General features: G+C 52.8%; 3 protein-coding genes across 3 annotated transcripts; 2 read left to right on the top strand and 1 right to left on the bottom strand.

Moving 5' to 3' along the window:
- Positions 1–934: 934 nt before the first annotated feature.
- On the bottom strand, positions 935–3,208 carry CTHT_0048640 (uncharacterized protein; the record flags this gene model as incomplete). Its single annotated transcript, XM_006695164.1, has 1 exon — positions 935–3,208. The coding sequence occupies one exon, from the start codon at positions 3,206–3,208 to the stop codon at positions 935–937; it is 2,274 nt and encodes a 757-aa protein (XP_006695227.1).
- Positions 3,209–6,249: 3,041 nt separating this feature from the next.
- On the top strand, positions 6,250–8,692 carry CTHT_0048650 (uncharacterized protein; the record flags this gene model as incomplete). Its single annotated transcript, XM_006695165.1, has 2 exons — positions 6,250–6,274; positions 6,849–8,692. The coding sequence occupies 2 exons, from the start codon at positions 6,250–6,252 to the stop codon at positions 8,690–8,692; spliced, it is 1,869 nt and encodes a 622-aa protein (XP_006695228.1).
- Positions 8,693–11,904: 3,212 nt separating this feature from the next.
- On the top strand, positions 11,905–13,772 carry CTHT_0048660 (uncharacterized protein; the record flags this gene model as incomplete). The annotated part of the gene is made up of 5 exons (XM_006695166.1): positions 11,905–11,987; positions 12,042–12,135; positions 12,205–12,865; positions 12,946–13,384; positions 13,571–13,772. The coding sequence occupies 5 exons, from the start codon at positions 11,905–11,907 to the stop codon at positions 13,770–13,772; spliced, it is 1,479 nt and encodes a 492-aa protein (XP_006695229.1).
- Between the last annotated feature and the right edge of the window lie 4,130 nt (positions 13,773–17,902).

Consider the following 17,902-nt stretch of genomic DNA (forward strand, 5'->3'; position numbering starts at 1 on the left):
GTTACTCTGTCTACTTTTTTTTTTTTGACCCAATACCCTCTGTAGATAGCTAGCTCCTCGTAGATGATGAATGGAAACTTAAAATACTTAATGTTCAAGCTTCCTAATATATTATCCAACCTGTTGTGTTATCTTCTGGCAAACTTGCCTCTGCAATGAATGAGATCTCTACTATTTAATCAGAAGTTTGCCAACAATGTAAACAACATGAATGACATTTCGTTACCTGGGATGTATCATCTCCAGAAGAATTATCCTCTTGATTATCCTCTTGATCATCCGAAAAAGACAACCAAGCGTCAACCTTTGTGGCCCATCATTTTGTCGAACAACAGGCTCTTCCACCCACAGATTAAGAAAAATCTAGGCAGGAAGCTGAAGCCCAGTACGCTCTGCCATCCTGCTCATTAGCTGTCAACAACTGACGCCGAAGTTGGGTCATAAAGAGCTTTGTGGACTTACCTTTTTGTGGCTCGACAATGGCTTGGACTAGATTCGCCGACACGACAACAATTAATTACGACGAGGGTCAGCATGAGATGATCTTATTTGTTCTGTTTCGATACCTATTCCATTTTCGACCTTCCCTTTCTTCCCTCAGACTACTACATCCATCCATCCAACATCACTCCTCCCAATCGATAGGACAGTTCGTATTTCTAGAAAAACACAAAAAACAAAAAAACAAAAAAAAACAAAAAAACAAAAACAAAAACATGGGGGTCATATTTGTGTACTTGGGTAAATATCAAAAGAATGAATGAAAGGGGTTAACTGTGCAAAATAGACAACGAAACGAATGGAAGAGTTTGGGTTTTAATTGGTTTTAATCCACACTATTGCCCTCACCACCCATCCAGGGGAATCATCATCCATCATCCATCATTTGCGAGCATTACCCATGCATCCATCAATCATACCCATCCCCCTCTCATCACATCGCCCTCCCAACCTCAACCCCCCACCCACTATTCCCCAGTGCCCCCGATCCAGGCCCAACATCCGGCCCAGGCTCCCTCCACTCCGCAAACCTCCCAGCCGTCAACGTGACACTACTCACCCCACTCGAATACTTACTTGTATAACTCTCCACCTTAGCCGCCCTGGCGACACGCGCCACTTCCGGTCTCCTCACTTCTATTCCCTCATCATTGTCAAGGTTAGAGTTTTCTTCCTCCGCGAGGGGGCTCACGGGAACAGGCTCAACGATGCTGCCGATGCTGCCGTTATTTTGTGTTGTTGTAGATTGGGACTGGGCTTGCAATGCCGCAGCACGACGTAATAACTCGGGTCGTTCGAGATCGAACGGGTCGCTGCGGAATTTGGATCTCCCCCCGGCCGCTCCCGTCGTCGTAGTAGTTGCTAGCGAGGAGACCGAGTCACGCGCGTAGTAGGGGCTTCCCCCTGCCCCGACAGCGTAATACCGGCTGCTGGCGCGGTTGGTGTTGGTCGCGCTGCTGGGGTTGCGGCTCAGGCCTACACCGACACCGGCGCTGACACTAGGGCCGGAGAGGGATTGGCTTCTTCGACGGGGGTCGGCGTATTGAGGCCGGTTTACAGCGGGAAGCTGGCTATCATCACGGATGGCGTTTTCATCCCCAAACGGATTCCTCCCCATCCCGTTCGGGGCAGCAGCCGCCGGAGGAGGCGGGTTGGGTCCCTTGGACCCAAGTGCAAGGGGAGGGGGTGCGGCGGAGGGATGTGCGATGGTGATAGCGTTGTCGTCGCTGAACGGGTTCTCGGCACTTTCTTTGTTTCCGTCGTCGTCGTTGGCGGCAGCAGCACGTGAAAGACTCTCCCGCCGTCTCTGCGTCTCGCGCTCCAACTCCTGGCCCGTCATGCCCAGTAAGGCAAGGAAATCCGGTTTCGACCCCAACGCGGCTTTTTTCTGTCTCTTCTCGAGCATCGTCGGGCCGGTGTCACCATCCTTACTTCGGGAACGTAAGTGAGGGAAGCGGCCGGGCTTGCCGCGGTCCTTTATGCCGGACCACCAGCCCTGAAGTCGTCCCTTCGCAGTGGGGTTCGGCTGGGAGCTGAAGTTGGCGCTTTTACCACCGTCCAGGAACTGCGACGTTCCCCGATCAAGATCAACCGACGGAGCGGTTTTATTCCTCCAATGCCCCCTCAAGCTCTTCCACTTCAAACCAATCGCCTCACGCAACCGTTCCGTCACGGGCGTCGGGCCGATACTATCGCGCGTGATGACATAATTGCCACCACCTCCCCCTGAGCCCCCTGGCGTAGGCTTCTCCCTACTTCCCGTACCAAACGGCGCGGGCGGTGCATCCAGAGGCGTCAAAAGCGTGCTTCTCCTCTTGCGTAACACTCTCCTGCGCCACCACCAGATCAAAAAGGCCAGGATGCTGAGCGCCAAAACGCCGCCGATGACACCGGCTGCTACGGCTACTGTCGAGCGGATGGCTCTCGAGTTGGGACTCGCTGGTGTGGTAGTCTCGCTGGACTCGGCTGCTGTCGTCGCTACGGAGGCTGCAACGTCGTTGGATCGCGTTTGCGGCGAGGGGACATCGTTCCCAACAGTCGGTTGGACACCTGGGCCTGCCACCACGGGGCTGGTGGCAAGGATGGGGAGGGTAGAAGGGGAACCGTCAAAGAAAGGGGTCTCGGAGGAACTCGCTCCTTGGTCGAGAGGTGATGATAGTAAGGTGGAGAAAGATGAGGCTATGACGGCATCAGCTTGACTGCTCTGCACCAGGGACGATTGGGACGATGAAGAAAGATCGTCTGCTAAGGCAGTGATGGAGGGCACAGCAGCGGGATTGGGGTTCAAGGGAGCCAAGGACTGACTCTCTTGGGCCTGCATGACCCCTGCTTGGCTAGTAGGAAAGGCTGTTGTGATGATGGTAATGAAGGTCGGGGTCGTCGTACTCGATGACGATGATGATGATGATGATGATGATGATGATGGGAATAGAAGTGGTAGTGACGTTGATATCGGGACGGTAGCTCTGTTTTCATCGCCGCCCTGGGCTGGAGCGGCCACGATGTCAGTGGACGGGCTGTTGTTGTTATTGTTGTTACTGCTCGTCGGCTGAGACTGGGTGCTGAATGTGGTGAACGTGGCTATCTGCTGTGTTGTGGATGTGGTCGTTAACGAACTCGGCGTCACTGCTAGCCTAGGAATCGCCGTACAGCGCCGGCCGTCGATGGAGGTGAGGAAGGCTCCCACTGGGAGGTTGTTTGACGCCATTTCTCTCTGTCAGTCTCTCTTTAAACAACTTCGGCGATGCCAGTCGCGCGGGTAAGAAACAATATACAGGAGAAACGAAGAAGAAAAAAAGAAAGAAGAAAAAGTCAAATAATGATGGCCTCTACGGCCGCTAGCAAGACATGGCAGAAATCATCAAGATTTCCTGTGAAGGAGGTGAAAAGAGAGAGCGAGCGAGCGAGCGAGCGAGCGAGAGAGAGAGAGAGAGAGAGAGAGAGAGAGAGAGACTGAGCAGCAGCTGGCGGATTGCCAGACAGAGGCCAGACACTGGTGATGAAGTGATGGTGGTATGGTGGTAGGATGAAGCGAGTGGGAGAGGGGAGAAAGAGGGACTCTCATTCCTCACATACACACACACACTCTCTCTCTCTCACACACACACTCTTTGTGGCTAAGGAGTCTGAGACTGAGGTGACCCTTCTGGATACTCTTCCCCTCCCCCCGACTTACAACCTTACTGGCGTCCTGGAAAAGGGGGAGCGGCGTAGCATGTCAAGTCACGGCCATGCCTTAACAAGTCAAGTCTGAAGAGTAATGGAACACAATTTCCTCACATCATGGCGCCTCACCGAGTTGGACAGTCGGACCCTCCCGGATCTCCTAAACAGGAGGCCCTCTCGCAGCACCGACTGCACCACCAAGCGTTGAGGCTGTTTGATGGGCCGGGGACGCACAACATCGGCGTCGTGCCATTGGCCAGAGGACAACACATAAGCGTGGCAGCATGGCACGCGATGGGAGCAGCATAGCGCATGCTTAGCAGCAGTTTGGGACGAGCATCGGCCAAGGCCTGAGGCTCATGGATGCCGATGGCGTGTCATGGGGATGATCCCTGTCTTGCGACGCTTCTGATGCAAACGGCTGCGGGGAAGTTGGAGATGGGGTGGGGCACGGCAGCGGATGCCGGGCGGGGGACAAGATGGGGTACAGTGTTGAGAATGGCGATTATTTTTGTTGGTTTTTTTTTTTTGGTGTTGATGAATTGCGTCTATCTAGATTTTACCTAGATGGCATGTCGCTAACAGGTTAACATTATCTTCTCGTGTTTTGGTAGAGATGGAAGTTTAATCAACGAGAGAACCTTGATTAAGGCCCTGACTCGTCGAAGACCGAGGGGCTGCTAGCGTTCCATGAGGATGCCGCTTTTGTGTGTGTGTGTGTGGATGAAACACTCAAGCCGCGCCACACACAACACCACAGCCCATGCTTACTGTACACTTCGAAAGAAGAGTGTCGTGAAGTGCGCAAAGCCACGCAACCCGCAACCAAGCCACTCCGCTCCACTCCAGGTCGACGGTTCGTCGTGCTGCTGCTAGCCGTCCAGATGGATGACCCATCAAATGGGCAAGCACATCGACTGCTGCTTCCACTTCACAGCAGGCAGAAAGAGTCTTTCTCCACAAGGGCAAAGCCCTGTAATCAAATCCTCCCCCCCCCCCTCCCCCCCTCCCAAAAAAAAAAAGTCTCCAGTTCACACACTGATCGCATGCATCTGCTCCATAATTCTGAACGACGGATTGCTTCTGCTGGTCCAGAATGATCAAGCGAGTGTTGTGTTGGTCCGTGGCATCTGCAGGGTCACCTTTTTGGCTGCATCGCTCTGCCAAGTCTCTCTCGCGTCGAAGCAACAGCCCAGCACCCGGCAGGGGATCCACCGCAGTGGAAAGGGAAAAAGTGGGCACTCCCGCTGTGGAGGCAGGATGGTCCAACGCCGCTGTTGCAGCCAAACATTTTTTTGGGGAGAATTTTGGGTTCTCTGCGTGCCTGGGAGTAGGGAAATTCCGAGCAATAAATTTCCCATGATCCATCAAGATTCATCCCATCCATCTCACTCCACATCCCGTACTTAACCTGTTTACAAAACTCCCGACGGCCTCGTGCCAGCATCTGAACGCCCCGATCCAGCCCCAGCTAAACCTGGCCCCCCGCCCGCCCGCCCCGTGCCCGATCTCCGAGCAGACTTGGCTGGCTTGGCTGCCGGCCCGGTACCCGGGCAGGGGTGGGCGGCCCAATTCGGCACGCTATCGCATGCACGCTGCAAGGACAACAGCGTTCGGTTGCCCTCTGTGTTGCTCCCCCGTCGAGCCCATGAACTGGTTTGACACGTTATGTAGGCAGTGAGTGAGCGAGGTGTGTGGGCTGGCTGCAGAGGCGGATTGTGCGAGAGCGTGTGTGCCGCGTTGTCGACTGGCAGTTTGGACGGTGGGCGTTGAGGGCAGTGGACTGTAGAATGGGGGACTGTGATGGGACTGGATGTGGATGTGGATGTGGATGTGGATGGATGCCACAGTCCAACAAATGTAAATGCTTGGTGGTCTTCAATTGCCCCGCCGCCCCTCTTCCCTCCCTCCCCCCCCCCGCTCAAGTTCAGGTCCAGGTTAGCTTTGGCTCTGCAGTGCTTTGCTTTTTGCTTTTGGGTTTGTTTGCGATACCAGTCCATCGATCCCTTCTTCTATCCACACCACAATCTCAAATCCCAATTTCATTCAGTCACCTTTCCCCTCATCTCAGGTCCATATTCCACACTTTTTCATCACTGAGCTCCCTTTTCTTCTCCGGGAGCTGTGGTCGTACAAGACCACCTGCCGCCCACACCTAACCTAACCTAACCTAACCTAACCTAACCTCATCCACTGACGGCAGTTCATTCGGGCAATCTGCCCACCCGTCCGCCCACTGCCAGTTGGCAACACAGCAGCTCAGCACCGCTGGCCGCGAACTACATCCGTACCTGACTGTTCGCTGCCATCTCACACGGGCTCGTCCCTCTTTTTTTCTCATCCTCCCATTGATTCCTCAGCCCGCCTTCGGTATCCGATCGCCAATCCAAGACCAAGACCGCTTCCGCTCCCGCTCCCGCTGCCCTGGAAATCTGGAGTCTGGATGCAACGCGGGGTCGCGCCGGCATTGTAATTACAGCTACAAGACCAATCTTAATCATCCCAATCTCAACTTCAAACACACCAGGCATTTGCCCGTCCGTGCCCGATCTAGGTGAACGGTCAACGTGAGCGTCGCCCAAGATGTTTGGAAGTCTCACTTCTATGCGTGAGTAACCCCTCCTATTTCTACTCCGCCGGGAGATGCAGTGCCCTATGTTCACTCAGACCCCCTCTTTTTACTGTTTACTATTGGCTACACATCTACATTGTGTCAAGTAACCTAGCTGGTCGTTGGTTGGTTATATTGCCCAGTCTGTTTGCAAGCACGGATCGCGTAGGGAGCTGAGGGTCTGGTTATGCGGATATGATGATGGCCTTGAGCACGGCTCAGGGCCAAAGGGGAGGGGGGGAAAGGGGGGGGGGGACTGGCTGATTTCGGAATCGGAATCGGAATCAGAATCAGAATCAGAGCGTCTGATACACACCAAATTCAACCCGGAGCCTCATCTGTTTCGCTTGATCGTCCCCCGTACCCGTGTGGGCCCGGTTTTGCTTTTTAGTGTTTTTTGTTTTCTCTATCGTTCTGTGCATGCTTTTGCCGAATTCCGATCGCAGTCCCCCGGATCGTCATCGGGTCATTCAATTTTTTTTTTAGTTTTATTTTTTTATTATTTATTATTTTATTATTTATTATTTCTTTTTTTTTCAGAATTAGGCTGCTGATGCTGACCATGGTCCAGTCTTGTCGCACATGTCGGCGGCCAAGATCCCCCGGGATCAGGTGCCGCCGCCGACGCCGGTTGCCCTGCCGAGATTCCACCCGCAGCTCTCGGACGAGCAGGTCGCCCAGAAGCTGGAGGGCCCGCTGCCGGCCATCCTGCAGCAGATCGTGCGCCCGAACGAGGTCACCCTCAAGCACCTCGAGGCCCTCGGCGTGCACGTGCACCCGGACGCCAGCCTGACTGAGCTGATCCCGAACCCGGCCTGGATCCCGGATTTTGCTACCTGGAAGAACTGGACGCGCGAGCAGGCCATCCACCACGATGAGGAGACCCGCCGCCGCCTCAACAACGGCCGCATCTCCCCCGGCTCCCGCGCCTACTACGAACGCCGAAACGAGTTCCTGCTCAGCAACGACGACGCCTTCCGTACCATTCGTCGCTTACCCCCTCGCAAAGGCGGCAGCGTCGTGCGCTTGGGCAACGCGTACGAGTTCTACCGCAACCTGGAACTGTTCACGGCTTACTGGGACGACACCTCGAAACAAGAAGGGGATGCAGGTGCTGCTGCCACCACCACCGCGGCCAATGGCGAGGATAAGGAGGAGGAAGAGGAAAGGCCCGGCGAGGGCGGCTTCACCATGGCCTCGTTCTACCGCTCGCACCCGGGCACCAAGATGCCGCTGGACTACCGCAACAACCTGGTCACCGCCTTCCTGAAGCTGGTCACGTACGACTTCGGCTGCAACATCTCGGCCGCGCGCTACGAGCCCCGTCTGCACATCACCTCTCGCACAGCGACCTCCTCCCGCTCCTCCTACTTCCCCTCCGGCTGCATCTTCATCTTCCGCTCGCCCACCACCCGCGAAGATGCCAAAGCTGGGATCGTCGAAGGTCCCCTCGCGGCCGTCACGGCACGCAATGTCACCGAGTTCAGCCCCGACGCGGACCCCTTCGACAAGGAAGCCGTCGTCGATCTGGCGCGGGAACTCCTCGCGGCGCTGATCACGGCGCAGCACCGCGCCCGCGAGGGGCGTGAAGAGAAGAGGTTTGGCGAAGGAGCCTGGTGGTGCACCAAGCCGCGGTGGGGCGGTGGCCCCGGCGGGCCCATCGGGCGCGAGGTTGACCAGCTCGCCAGCGGGGACGAGACGATTGGCGATAAGGACGCGCCGCCGCCCGTCGAGGGTGCGCATGTACCGCCGCCGGAGCCGGCATCCGCTCCGTCTGGGCCGTCGTTTGGGAGGTTGCCGTTTGGGCAGGGGACGTCGGCGTTTTCTAGGTCGAGTTTGCGGAGTCGGGCGCTTGGGTTAGCTTCTGCCAGTGGGAACGGGAATGGGGAGTCGAGCGGGGGGAATGGTAGCGACGCGAAGGAAATCGGCGAAAAAGCCAGCAAGCGCCTCAAAAAATCCAACCCCATGTACGACAACTACCGCCAGATCCGCCCCCCGTCCTCCACTTGGGACAAGAAGGCGCGGTACCAAGCCATCGGCCGCGTGCGCGGCGCCGACTATGATGACATCTTTGTTGTGAGCATGCTGTTCCACCACGTCAGCTTGCTGCGTGTGCGCGTGCCGAATCGGCTGCTCGAGGTGCTGGAGGGCGAGGGGGATGATAGTAGGAGTTGGGGGCGGCTGGAGGTTTGGAGGAGTAAGTGGTTTGATTTGTTTAAGCCGGAGGAGAGGGTCGAAGCCATGGAAGCTGTGTGGGCTATGATGGGGTGGTTGATGAGGAAGGAGGAGGAGGAGGAGGAAGAAAAGGAGAAGGAGAAGGAGAAGGAGAAGGAGAAGGAGAAGGAGAAGGAGAAGGAGAAGGAGAAAGAGGGAGTGAGGCAAGGGAAGAAGGATGTTGAAATGTCAGGGGTTTGAACGACGAAAGGGTATTTTGGAGAAGGGGAGGAAAATGGGTTTGATGATGAGGAATGATGAGGATGATCGTGAAGATTGGTTTTATAAGTTGAGGGTGCCTAAGTAATCAGGTTGTTTTGGTTGTGGATTGTTTGAGCAGGTAGTGAGCGAGCATGGGGATATGATATGATTTGATATGAGTCAGTGAGTTTCCATCTATCGTATCGTATTGTATGGCAAGTATGTAAGTAGTATGTAGCGTAGTAACTCTCTATCCATCCGTGATGCGTATATGCGTTGTAGTTGCTCTCTATGGTTCTTTATGAGGTGTGATATGATGAATCAAGATGGATGATTTTAAAAAAAAAGGTTGAAGCTTTTTACTTGCATTTGCTCTTATGAAGTCATACATACCCCCCCTTTGCTTGGGTCCCCACTGCGTAAATTACACCCCATCTTCCCTCACCTCCCATAATTTACTTACACTCAACCCAATCAGATTCGTCACTCTCCTCTCGCGCTGCGCGTGGCGAATCCAAGTACCTCCTACTGGGCGCTAGATGGTCCAGCTCTCGCCGCCTTACCGCTTCAGCCGCCCCACTGCCGCCCTCATTCGCCCGTCTGACCAATTATACGCGTCCGCTCATGTCCGGGGCTAACCGGATAGGGGGTTTAAGCTTTTAAGTTGGACGGGCTTGGCTGGAGCGGCTGATTTTTTTTTTCTTGGTGATTGGGGACGAATTTCTGCAGTCCGGTATTTACCTAATATTACTTGAGGTTATGTATGTTACATATTTATGTACGTACACTACATAAACACTGCGTACATGTTCACCGGGGGGAAGGGGGGGGGGTAGTGTGTGTGTGTGAGGTTGATAGATGTGGTAATGGAAGGTAGTGTAAACATTTGGGGAAGAAGGGATGTTGGGCAGCGAATGAGGGGCTGTGAGATTTTATTAGTTATAATAAGTAGAGAAGAGATATGTGAGGTTGCCTTCCGCCGTCGCATCGTCGCATTGTGCGGCTCTCTGGGGTTTTGGTGAAGGTGTCATATGTACCCTGCCTACCATCATCACTTTAATCATTACCAGTTTTATTAGTAACCAATTCGACAAACATAACATCTTTATGCTAATGTAGTGTAGCAGTGTAGGTAAGGCGCTGAATTGAATTGATAGGCCATTGAGGCTTTGTATACGAAGCAGCGGCAGATTACATTAGCTTCGCAACATCGGAGTGGCAACGGGTCGACTGGGTCTGAGAGTCCGGTCGGCTTGTGTAGGTACATACCTAGGCAGCGCCATGGATGCTCAGGTGTTGGAGGTGCATGTTAATTGCAGCGGGCAAATCCGCGCGTTGCTGCGACTTGTGACTAGGACCGATGGGACGGGAATTTTCTCCGAGGGGTGACCGCTTTTACAGGAAGGGAAAGTCGATTCAGCTCACCATATGCATCCCGTATGCTTCCTAATAACACTTAACACTCAGGTGATAATTTTTAAGGATATTGAAGGTTCAGCTTTGGAGGTTTTTGCGATGGCATTGTGATCAAGACAAATTAGACAGTGATAATCATTGAATCAAATGAGCACTGCCAAAGGAGCTTCACCAAGATGAGACGAAAAAGGTAGACACAGATATGAGGTGTGCCATCTTGGCATTGGCATCATCAAAAAAAATTCAAGCCTTTTTTTCTCCTTTTGCCTTTTCTCTTCTCTGTTTCTTGGACGAACAGCCATCACCCTCCCTCGGCTGCTCTGGGCCACATGTACGCAGCTTGTCTGTCCAGTGGACTAGTGGCACTTTGGGCAGGCGGGCAAAGATCCGCAGAGTGGCACATGGCTTGGGGACCTTAATCTCATCGAGAAGTGAACCTGACAGCTCACCCCACCTGGAGTTTTGGCCAATGAAATCATGAGAAGCGTGGTTCTATACACCACCCCACCTTTTGTGCTGAACAGCTTTCCATCGGCCGGGTTCTTCCCTGAAGTGACCCACTTTGTTCCAGTGGTTCCAGCAGTTCCTAGCACAAACCACACCAGATCCTGGGAAGACCTGGGAAGAGGACTCAACTGGAAAGATTCCCGTCGCACTTTTTCTTAACAACGTCCATAACTGTTTGCTTGTGCCGTGCCAGTTAGCAGCAGACCGGACCTCATCGCTCTTTATTGGTTTGCAAGCCTGTTGTTATTGCTGTGGTTCTGTCTGCTTTATCTGAGTCTTTCCCGCTCTCCCTGGTTCTCCCGTTCTTCCCGTCCTCTCTTCCCGCTTGGTCCTGATTCTTCCCGCAGTTCCAGTTCCCAGCAACGTGGTTACCTCATCAGCTTTGACAGCCGTGAAACCTGGTCCAAGAACGAAACGCTGCCTTAACATTTCAACTGCAGACATTTTTCAAGTGCCATCATCATTATACTACCCGGATGCCGAGATCCGAACGCATAACGCCGACAAGAATCACGCACGTTCCAGACATCAGAACGTTCGCCACGCTGCACTGTCCTGGACCCTGACCGTTTCCATCGGGTCGGGTACACGTCCACGGTCCACTAGCGGAGTGCTCCCATTGGCGCCTGAAAAAAAAGGTACCGCTGTGCAGCGCTTGTGCCCGCCGGCCGCGCTGTTTCAAACCTTTAGGTTACCGTCTCGACATTTCACGGCTCGGTCTTCGGATCCCTCTTTTTTTTTTTTTTTCTTTTATCCATCGCTTCGACACTCCACATACACGACAGCGTGCGTCGTCGTGGTCGTGGTGGTGGTGTTCGTAACCCCCCAATTATTTGCACGCCACATCCTCCATACTCATACTGACTGTCCTGCTGTCTGTCTTTGCCCATTGCTGTGACGCCGCCCTCCGCCTGACAAAGACTCTTTTGCTGGAGCTTACGGTACCTTCACGATACGCTTACAGACACTGGCCATCTGATTTGCCCGCCCCAGCCTGCCTGCGCCCATTACACCGTGCCGTTCGGACCCCCTCGCGCTGCCCCAGGCTGTCCGCAATCTAAACAGCATCTACCTCTCCCCCTACAGATTTACTTGCCTGCTTTCCCGAGACAAGACACCACTCAGACGCCGCTCTAGAACCAGCCTGCTCCGAGACAAGAACCCTCTTCCCACGCTAGTGTTTGTATCCTAAGGCCATCCTTGGCCGCTTGTCGCTTGCCGATCTTCCCCATCACCTGCTCTCTCCAAACGCTTTCGCTTCATCATCCCGGCCGATTAAACTCCAAGACATGTCTGGATACCCTGGTGCCGGCTACGGCGGTGGATACATGCCGCCGCCGCAGCAACAGCAGCCGCCATACGGCTACTATCCGTAAGCTCGCCCCGATATACTTCCCAGTGTGTTGGACTCAGGCTGACCTGCTAGGCCCCAACAACCCTACGGCTATCAAGCCCCTCCCCCGCAGCCAGGCTATGGCTACCAACCGCCCATCCAGCAACCGCCATATGGCTATTACCAGGTTCGTTAGGCCGTCGTTTGATGTGCGATCACTGCTTGCCATTGGGATCGCAATACTAAGTTTTCACAGCAACCCCCGCCCCAGGGACCACCCCAGGGATACCAATACCATCACCCAGCACCTCCCCCGCAGCAGCAGCAGCAGCAGCAGCAGCAGCAGCCACAGCAGCTTCAACCGCAACCTCAACAGTTCCAGTCGCCAGCCAACAACAACAACAACAACAACAACAACAACAACAACAATAACAATAACAATAACAATAACAACAACCCCCGACCGCAGAGTATGTCTGGCCCTCTCTACAGCGCTATTTCTCTTCAGAAACAGCCGCTAATGCAGCGAGCAGACATACCCACGGTAAACCAGAACGCCTATGTGCAGGGCAACCACAACGCGCCACGCCCGCCGCCCCCTACCCCACAGAGCTTCGGCCCCGGTGCGCATGGCGCCTCGTTCCAGTATTCGCAGTGCACGGGTAAGAAGAAAGCACTGCTGATCGGTATCAATTACTTCAACCAGCGGGGACAGCTCAGGGGGTGCATCAATGACGTGCGGAACATGTCGGCTTATTTGGTGGAGAATTGTGGCTATAAGCGCGAGGATATGGTTATCTTGACCGATGACCAGCAGAATCCCATGAGCCAACCGACAAAGCAGAATATTCTTAGGGCGATGCACTGGCTGGTGAAGGATGCCCAGCCTAATGATTCGCTATTTTTTCACTATTCTGGTGAGCGTCCCTTATTCCCCTCCCCGCTCTCTGAGTTGAGCGAGTGTATCCAGACTGGTTATTGACCGTCTCTGTCCCAGGCCACGGCGGGCAAACCAAGGATCTGGACGGCGACGAAGAAGACGGCTACGACGAGGTCATCTACCCCGTCGACTTCCGCCAAAACGGTCACATCACCGACGACGAGATGCATCGCATCATGGTGCGTCCGCTGAAGGCGGGCGTGCGCCTGACTGCCATCTTCGACTCATGCCACTCCGGCACTGCCCTCGACCTGCCCTATGTGTATTCCACGCAGGGCATCCTCAAGGAGCCCAACATGGCCAAAGAAGCCGGCCAAGGTTTATTGAATGTTGTATCAGCGTATAGTCGCGGTGATCTTAGCGGGGTGGCGAGTAATATTATTGGGTTCTTCAAGAAGGCGAGTAATCAGGAACAAGCGTATGCGCGGTCCATGGCGATTAAGACGAGCCCCGCCGATGTGATTATGTTTTCAGGGAGTAAGGATGATCAGACTTCGTACGTGTCCTCCCACACCCCCCCCCCTTTCCCCCAACCACCCAAAAAAAAAAAAAAAACAAACAACACTCCTCCTCCTCCTCCTCCTCCTCCTCCTCCTCCTCCTCCTCCTCTTCTTACTTTCTTTTCTTTTTTATTTTTTCTTTTTTTTTAGTTTCTGGAGGATATTGACGGTGTGAGAAACAGAGCCGACGCAACGATCCAATCCCAAGCCACCGGCGCCATGTCCTGGGCCTTCATCACCGCCCTCAAGAAGAATCCGCAGCAGAGCTACGTCCAGCTGCTCAACAGCATTCGCGATGAGCTGCAGACCCGGTATACCCAGAAGCCTCAGCTGTCGTGTAGTCATCCGCTTGGTAAGTTCCCTTATAACGTTTACTTGTCATGAGGGAATGAAAGAGAAAGTGTGTTTTTTTTTTGGGGGGGGGGGGAGGGGGGGGGGAAGGAAGGAAGGGGGAGAGGTAAAATAAAGAGGATGAGATCGACGAGGCTAACGCTTTGCCCCTCGTGTGTTGCGGGCGTGCGAAGTAGATACGAATTTGCTGTTTGTTATGTGATTGTCTGTTGACCATCAAGCTGTTTGGTTCGAGGTTGAGGGAGAGGGGGAGGGGGCGGTGCGAAGGGGAAAAGGGGTTTGTACATATGCTCGTAGGGCTCGATGCTGCGAATCTGATGGGAAGGCAAGGCGAATTCTTCCAAGGAGGGGGGAAATGATCTTCTCCCGTGCCGATCGCTCTGTTTGGGTTGGATTTAGTATTAGGGCAAAGACAAATTTTTCGTCGTTCGAGAAAGGAGGGTTTCTCTTTTTGTTAAAGGATGAGGGATCAGAAGGGAAGGGTGGTCTTGGTCTTTGTATTGGCTTTTTCGTCAATTTTGCAAGCTGCTGCTGCTGTTGGTGGACTATATTTTGAGGATTAAGCTAAGGTAAACGAATGGTATACTACTACTACTACAACTACAACTACTACTACTCCTCCTTCTCTTCCCAGATAAGCTTGGTAGGAAGGGAGGGAGGTAGGCTGGGATTGAACTAAGTGAATTGAATTGAATTGAAATGTATTCGAGAAATATGAGCTTACCTTGAAGTACTGTTCTCTCAGTTGGTGCGTTGTGTACTTAGCTAGGTAGGTTCTGCTAAAAGGCATGGTGTGATATGGCCTTCTATTCTACCTACCTCTGTGGCTGCCTAACTCAAGCTCGTTCTTGACTTTGAGCACGTCCCAGACACTGCAAATTGGTATCAAAGCTGGAATAACTTAAACTGCTTCTAGGGATGCGTTAAAGCATGGCAGGGATGGGAGCTCAAGTCAGTAGCTGCCGTAATAAGCCCGCCTCAACACCCTCTGTAACCAAAGTGCCCAGGCAGAGTCCTCGACAGTCAAGGGGGTCAGACGACAGAGAGTGCTGGGTTTTGGCATCCTGCCTGGTCCTCTAAAATCTGCGGGTGGAAGGGTCTTCTGTTCGACCATTAGGTGGAGAGCGAAGCTCCCCCCTTGGTTTTCTTTTCTTTTTTTTCTTTTTCTTTTCTTTTTTTTTACTAATTTTGGGGCTCTTTTTGCTTTCATCTCAACTTTGACTGGGTGGGGGTGCAAGCTCCTTCGTTGATGAATGGTGCTCGCTGAGGAGGGCGGGACCAAGTGTCGGGCGGAGGAAGAAGTCCTCGGGGCGACATTCACCCTGAGGGGATATGCTAGCTAGCAACTTGTGATGATGATCGCTTTGACTTGGGGAAGATATAGTGTTGGGGTATGAGTAAAGATCTCGAATAATCCTGTCTGTCTGTTCTATTACCGGGACAAATTAGTTGGTGAATCACGCACGCGGATAGGCTGACATCTTCAGCGTCTATCGGCAATATCTCCGGTATTGACTATTTTCTTTTGCGGCGGTCTCTTACGAACACAGGCCTCGGGTTTTATTATACCGCGAGACCTGCAACACTGACACTAATCCCTCCATCGACAACTGCTAAAGAAGATCTTGTATCAGCCTTTAACAAGAGGCCGGTAGCCTATAGTTGTATGATTCCCTTTCTTCTTCTGGACTTTCCTTCTTTACTCCCTCCTTTCCTTGTTACCTTTCTCCCTTTATTCTTTCCTTCTTCCATTTGCTATCCGTCCTATTCGTTTGATGGGATTCGTTTTTGGCCTTGTACGGAAATAAATTTGCCTTCTTAAAGTGGCTGGACTTAGTCAGTACATTGTGTTGAAATGACTTTTTTTGCAGATTTTAGTAGAGATACGTAGTCTCTTCGCACCGAGACCCGAGGCCCCGAATACCGTAAAATCATGGTCAAATGACTATACCAAATGCAAAGGGCCGTTCCGATCTCTCCACGCCGAGATGCAGTCATTCCCATACGGACAGACAGAGCATGCCTATCTGACCGAGTCGGCAAGGCGTGCGCTGGCACCCTCTACCCATCATCGCCAACCGCCAGGTCATCATAATCACATGCGTCATCCCCGAACGGGTCAAGTTCTAGGGGAGGGCAACTCAGACGTGTCCCGCTAGTATACCCCCGGCAGCCGTGTCCGGACATCTCCCTGTAAGCGAATGCACGTTTCTTGTGATGATCAAAGGCCCTGGCGTATGTTTGCAATCCAGTTGCGCGGACCTGCCACTCCATAAGAATTAGACGAGAAGACGACCAGAGGCTTTCACAGCCAATCAGCGCTTGACTGTTGCTCCTGCTACGCGAGTATCGCAGAGGAGCACCGGACTGCTATAAAGCTGGCCAGCTGATAGTTGCGAGGCCTTCCTTTCCTTGTAGCGCATGGGCGATCGGCGCTCAAGGGGAGGAAGCTTGCAGTCCGGTCCCGAGAAGGTGGGCTTGGATTTACTGTATGATGCGGGCAAGACCCGGGCTGTGATGAAGGTGGGAAGTCGTATTGCAGGGGAGGGTTGACTCTACGATCTGACGGGGGAGAAAGGAGTGGTTATATCACATGTGATAATGTGCTGCAAGTCGACCCCTACTATTTCTGACCGTATCCCCTAGAGGGTCACTATCAAATATAATTTCCTGCAGTACGCTCACCTCTACAGTTTCGCACTCAAAGACATAGCCATTCGTCTCCCAAAGCAAAATGACCTCAAGTCGACCACGTTCTCGCGTTTGGGGAGCTGGCTACTCGGTCAAGTAAATTTTCTGTTTAAAGTAAGGAATAAAGAGACACTGAACCAAGGCCGAACCCTTCCCCTCCGGAGACTTTCTCATAGCAGCTTCATTCGTGACGCATCACTCTGGTTCTGAGAATCTAGGGATATGCGGTGAAAAGAGAGAGTCTCAAAATCCATCACGCAATTCATCTATCCCATTCAGAAATCAACCCATCTCTCCGTTTACAATACTGAAATGCCCTTTCCGAGCAGCAATACCCCTTCATCCTATCCAGAGGTCCAACTCCCAAACAACCCAAATTCTTCTGTACGTCCGCTCTTACACACATGTCACAGACAGAACCCCCTAACCCTAACCCTAACCCTAAACCACATATCGTAGCTCCACACACTCCTCCTCCTTTCTTACCGCCCCTCCCGCCCCCCGGTCCGATTGGTCCAACGCGAACCACACACGAACCCCTCGCGAACCACACGCGCCTCGACACGTTTCAACGCGTCTTGGCCGGGTCTTTTAAAAAAGGAACGCGCACAGACGCGTCGAACGGGGAAACTTCATCTCATCCCACTCATCAGTAGTTTGACAAAAAATTAATGGTGTGCGGGGTCGACAAGAGAAAAAAAATGCAACCAACCCAACCAATCAATCGTTCAAGTTGTGTTCGAATGATTATGATGATGATGGTCAGATTGGTTGAACGATTCAACCCCGTCACTCCCAGCTTGTAAGAAAATCTGTACAAGTAGGATGCAGACCTACTTCCAACCGACTAGATGAAACAGATACGTATGCAAGCAAGGCTCTCATCCCAATGAGTTGGATGAGATGGGATGGGACGGGGTGGGACGGGACAGGACGAGACAGTAAAGTCAAACGGTTCAGATCAAGTCAAACATAGAATCGAGAGCAAATAAGCATGTCTACAGTCTACCTGCCTGCAGAATGCATGGTACAAGCATACTCTTACGTATGTAGGTACGTACATCCATCAATTGGTGAAGCGCTGCACTGCAATCGCTTTCTCTTCTGTTTCGCTTTACCGTCGCGCCTTTCCCCCTCCCGCACTCCCAGAGTCCCAACTAAGCCTAGTTCCAATTTTCCAATCCCCTAAGTCCCCTTCCTAATACCAGACCGCAACCCACAGCCTTCTCCAACCAACCAACCAACCAACCAACCAACCAACCAACCTACGAACCAACCAGCCAACCAAACTCATTATCATCCGTACTTGTAGCACCTCTCATGTTCCCTCCCGTCCAACGCATTAAACTCCCATGTAGACAACCACACATATTGTTTCCGTGTAACTCAAACTTCAAACCCCATACTCCGTAAACAACAAGCTTTTTTAAGAAGAAAAAAGAAAAGAGGTAAGTAAGGTATACCACTCATTT

Source organism: Thermochaetoides thermophila, assembly GCF_000221225.1.
Source record: "Thermochaetoides thermophila DSM 1495 unplaced genomic scaffold scf7180000011819, whole genome shotgun sequence".
NCBI lineage: Eukaryota > Fungi > Ascomycota > Sordariomycetes > Sordariales > Chaetomiaceae > Thermochaetoides > Thermochaetoides thermophila.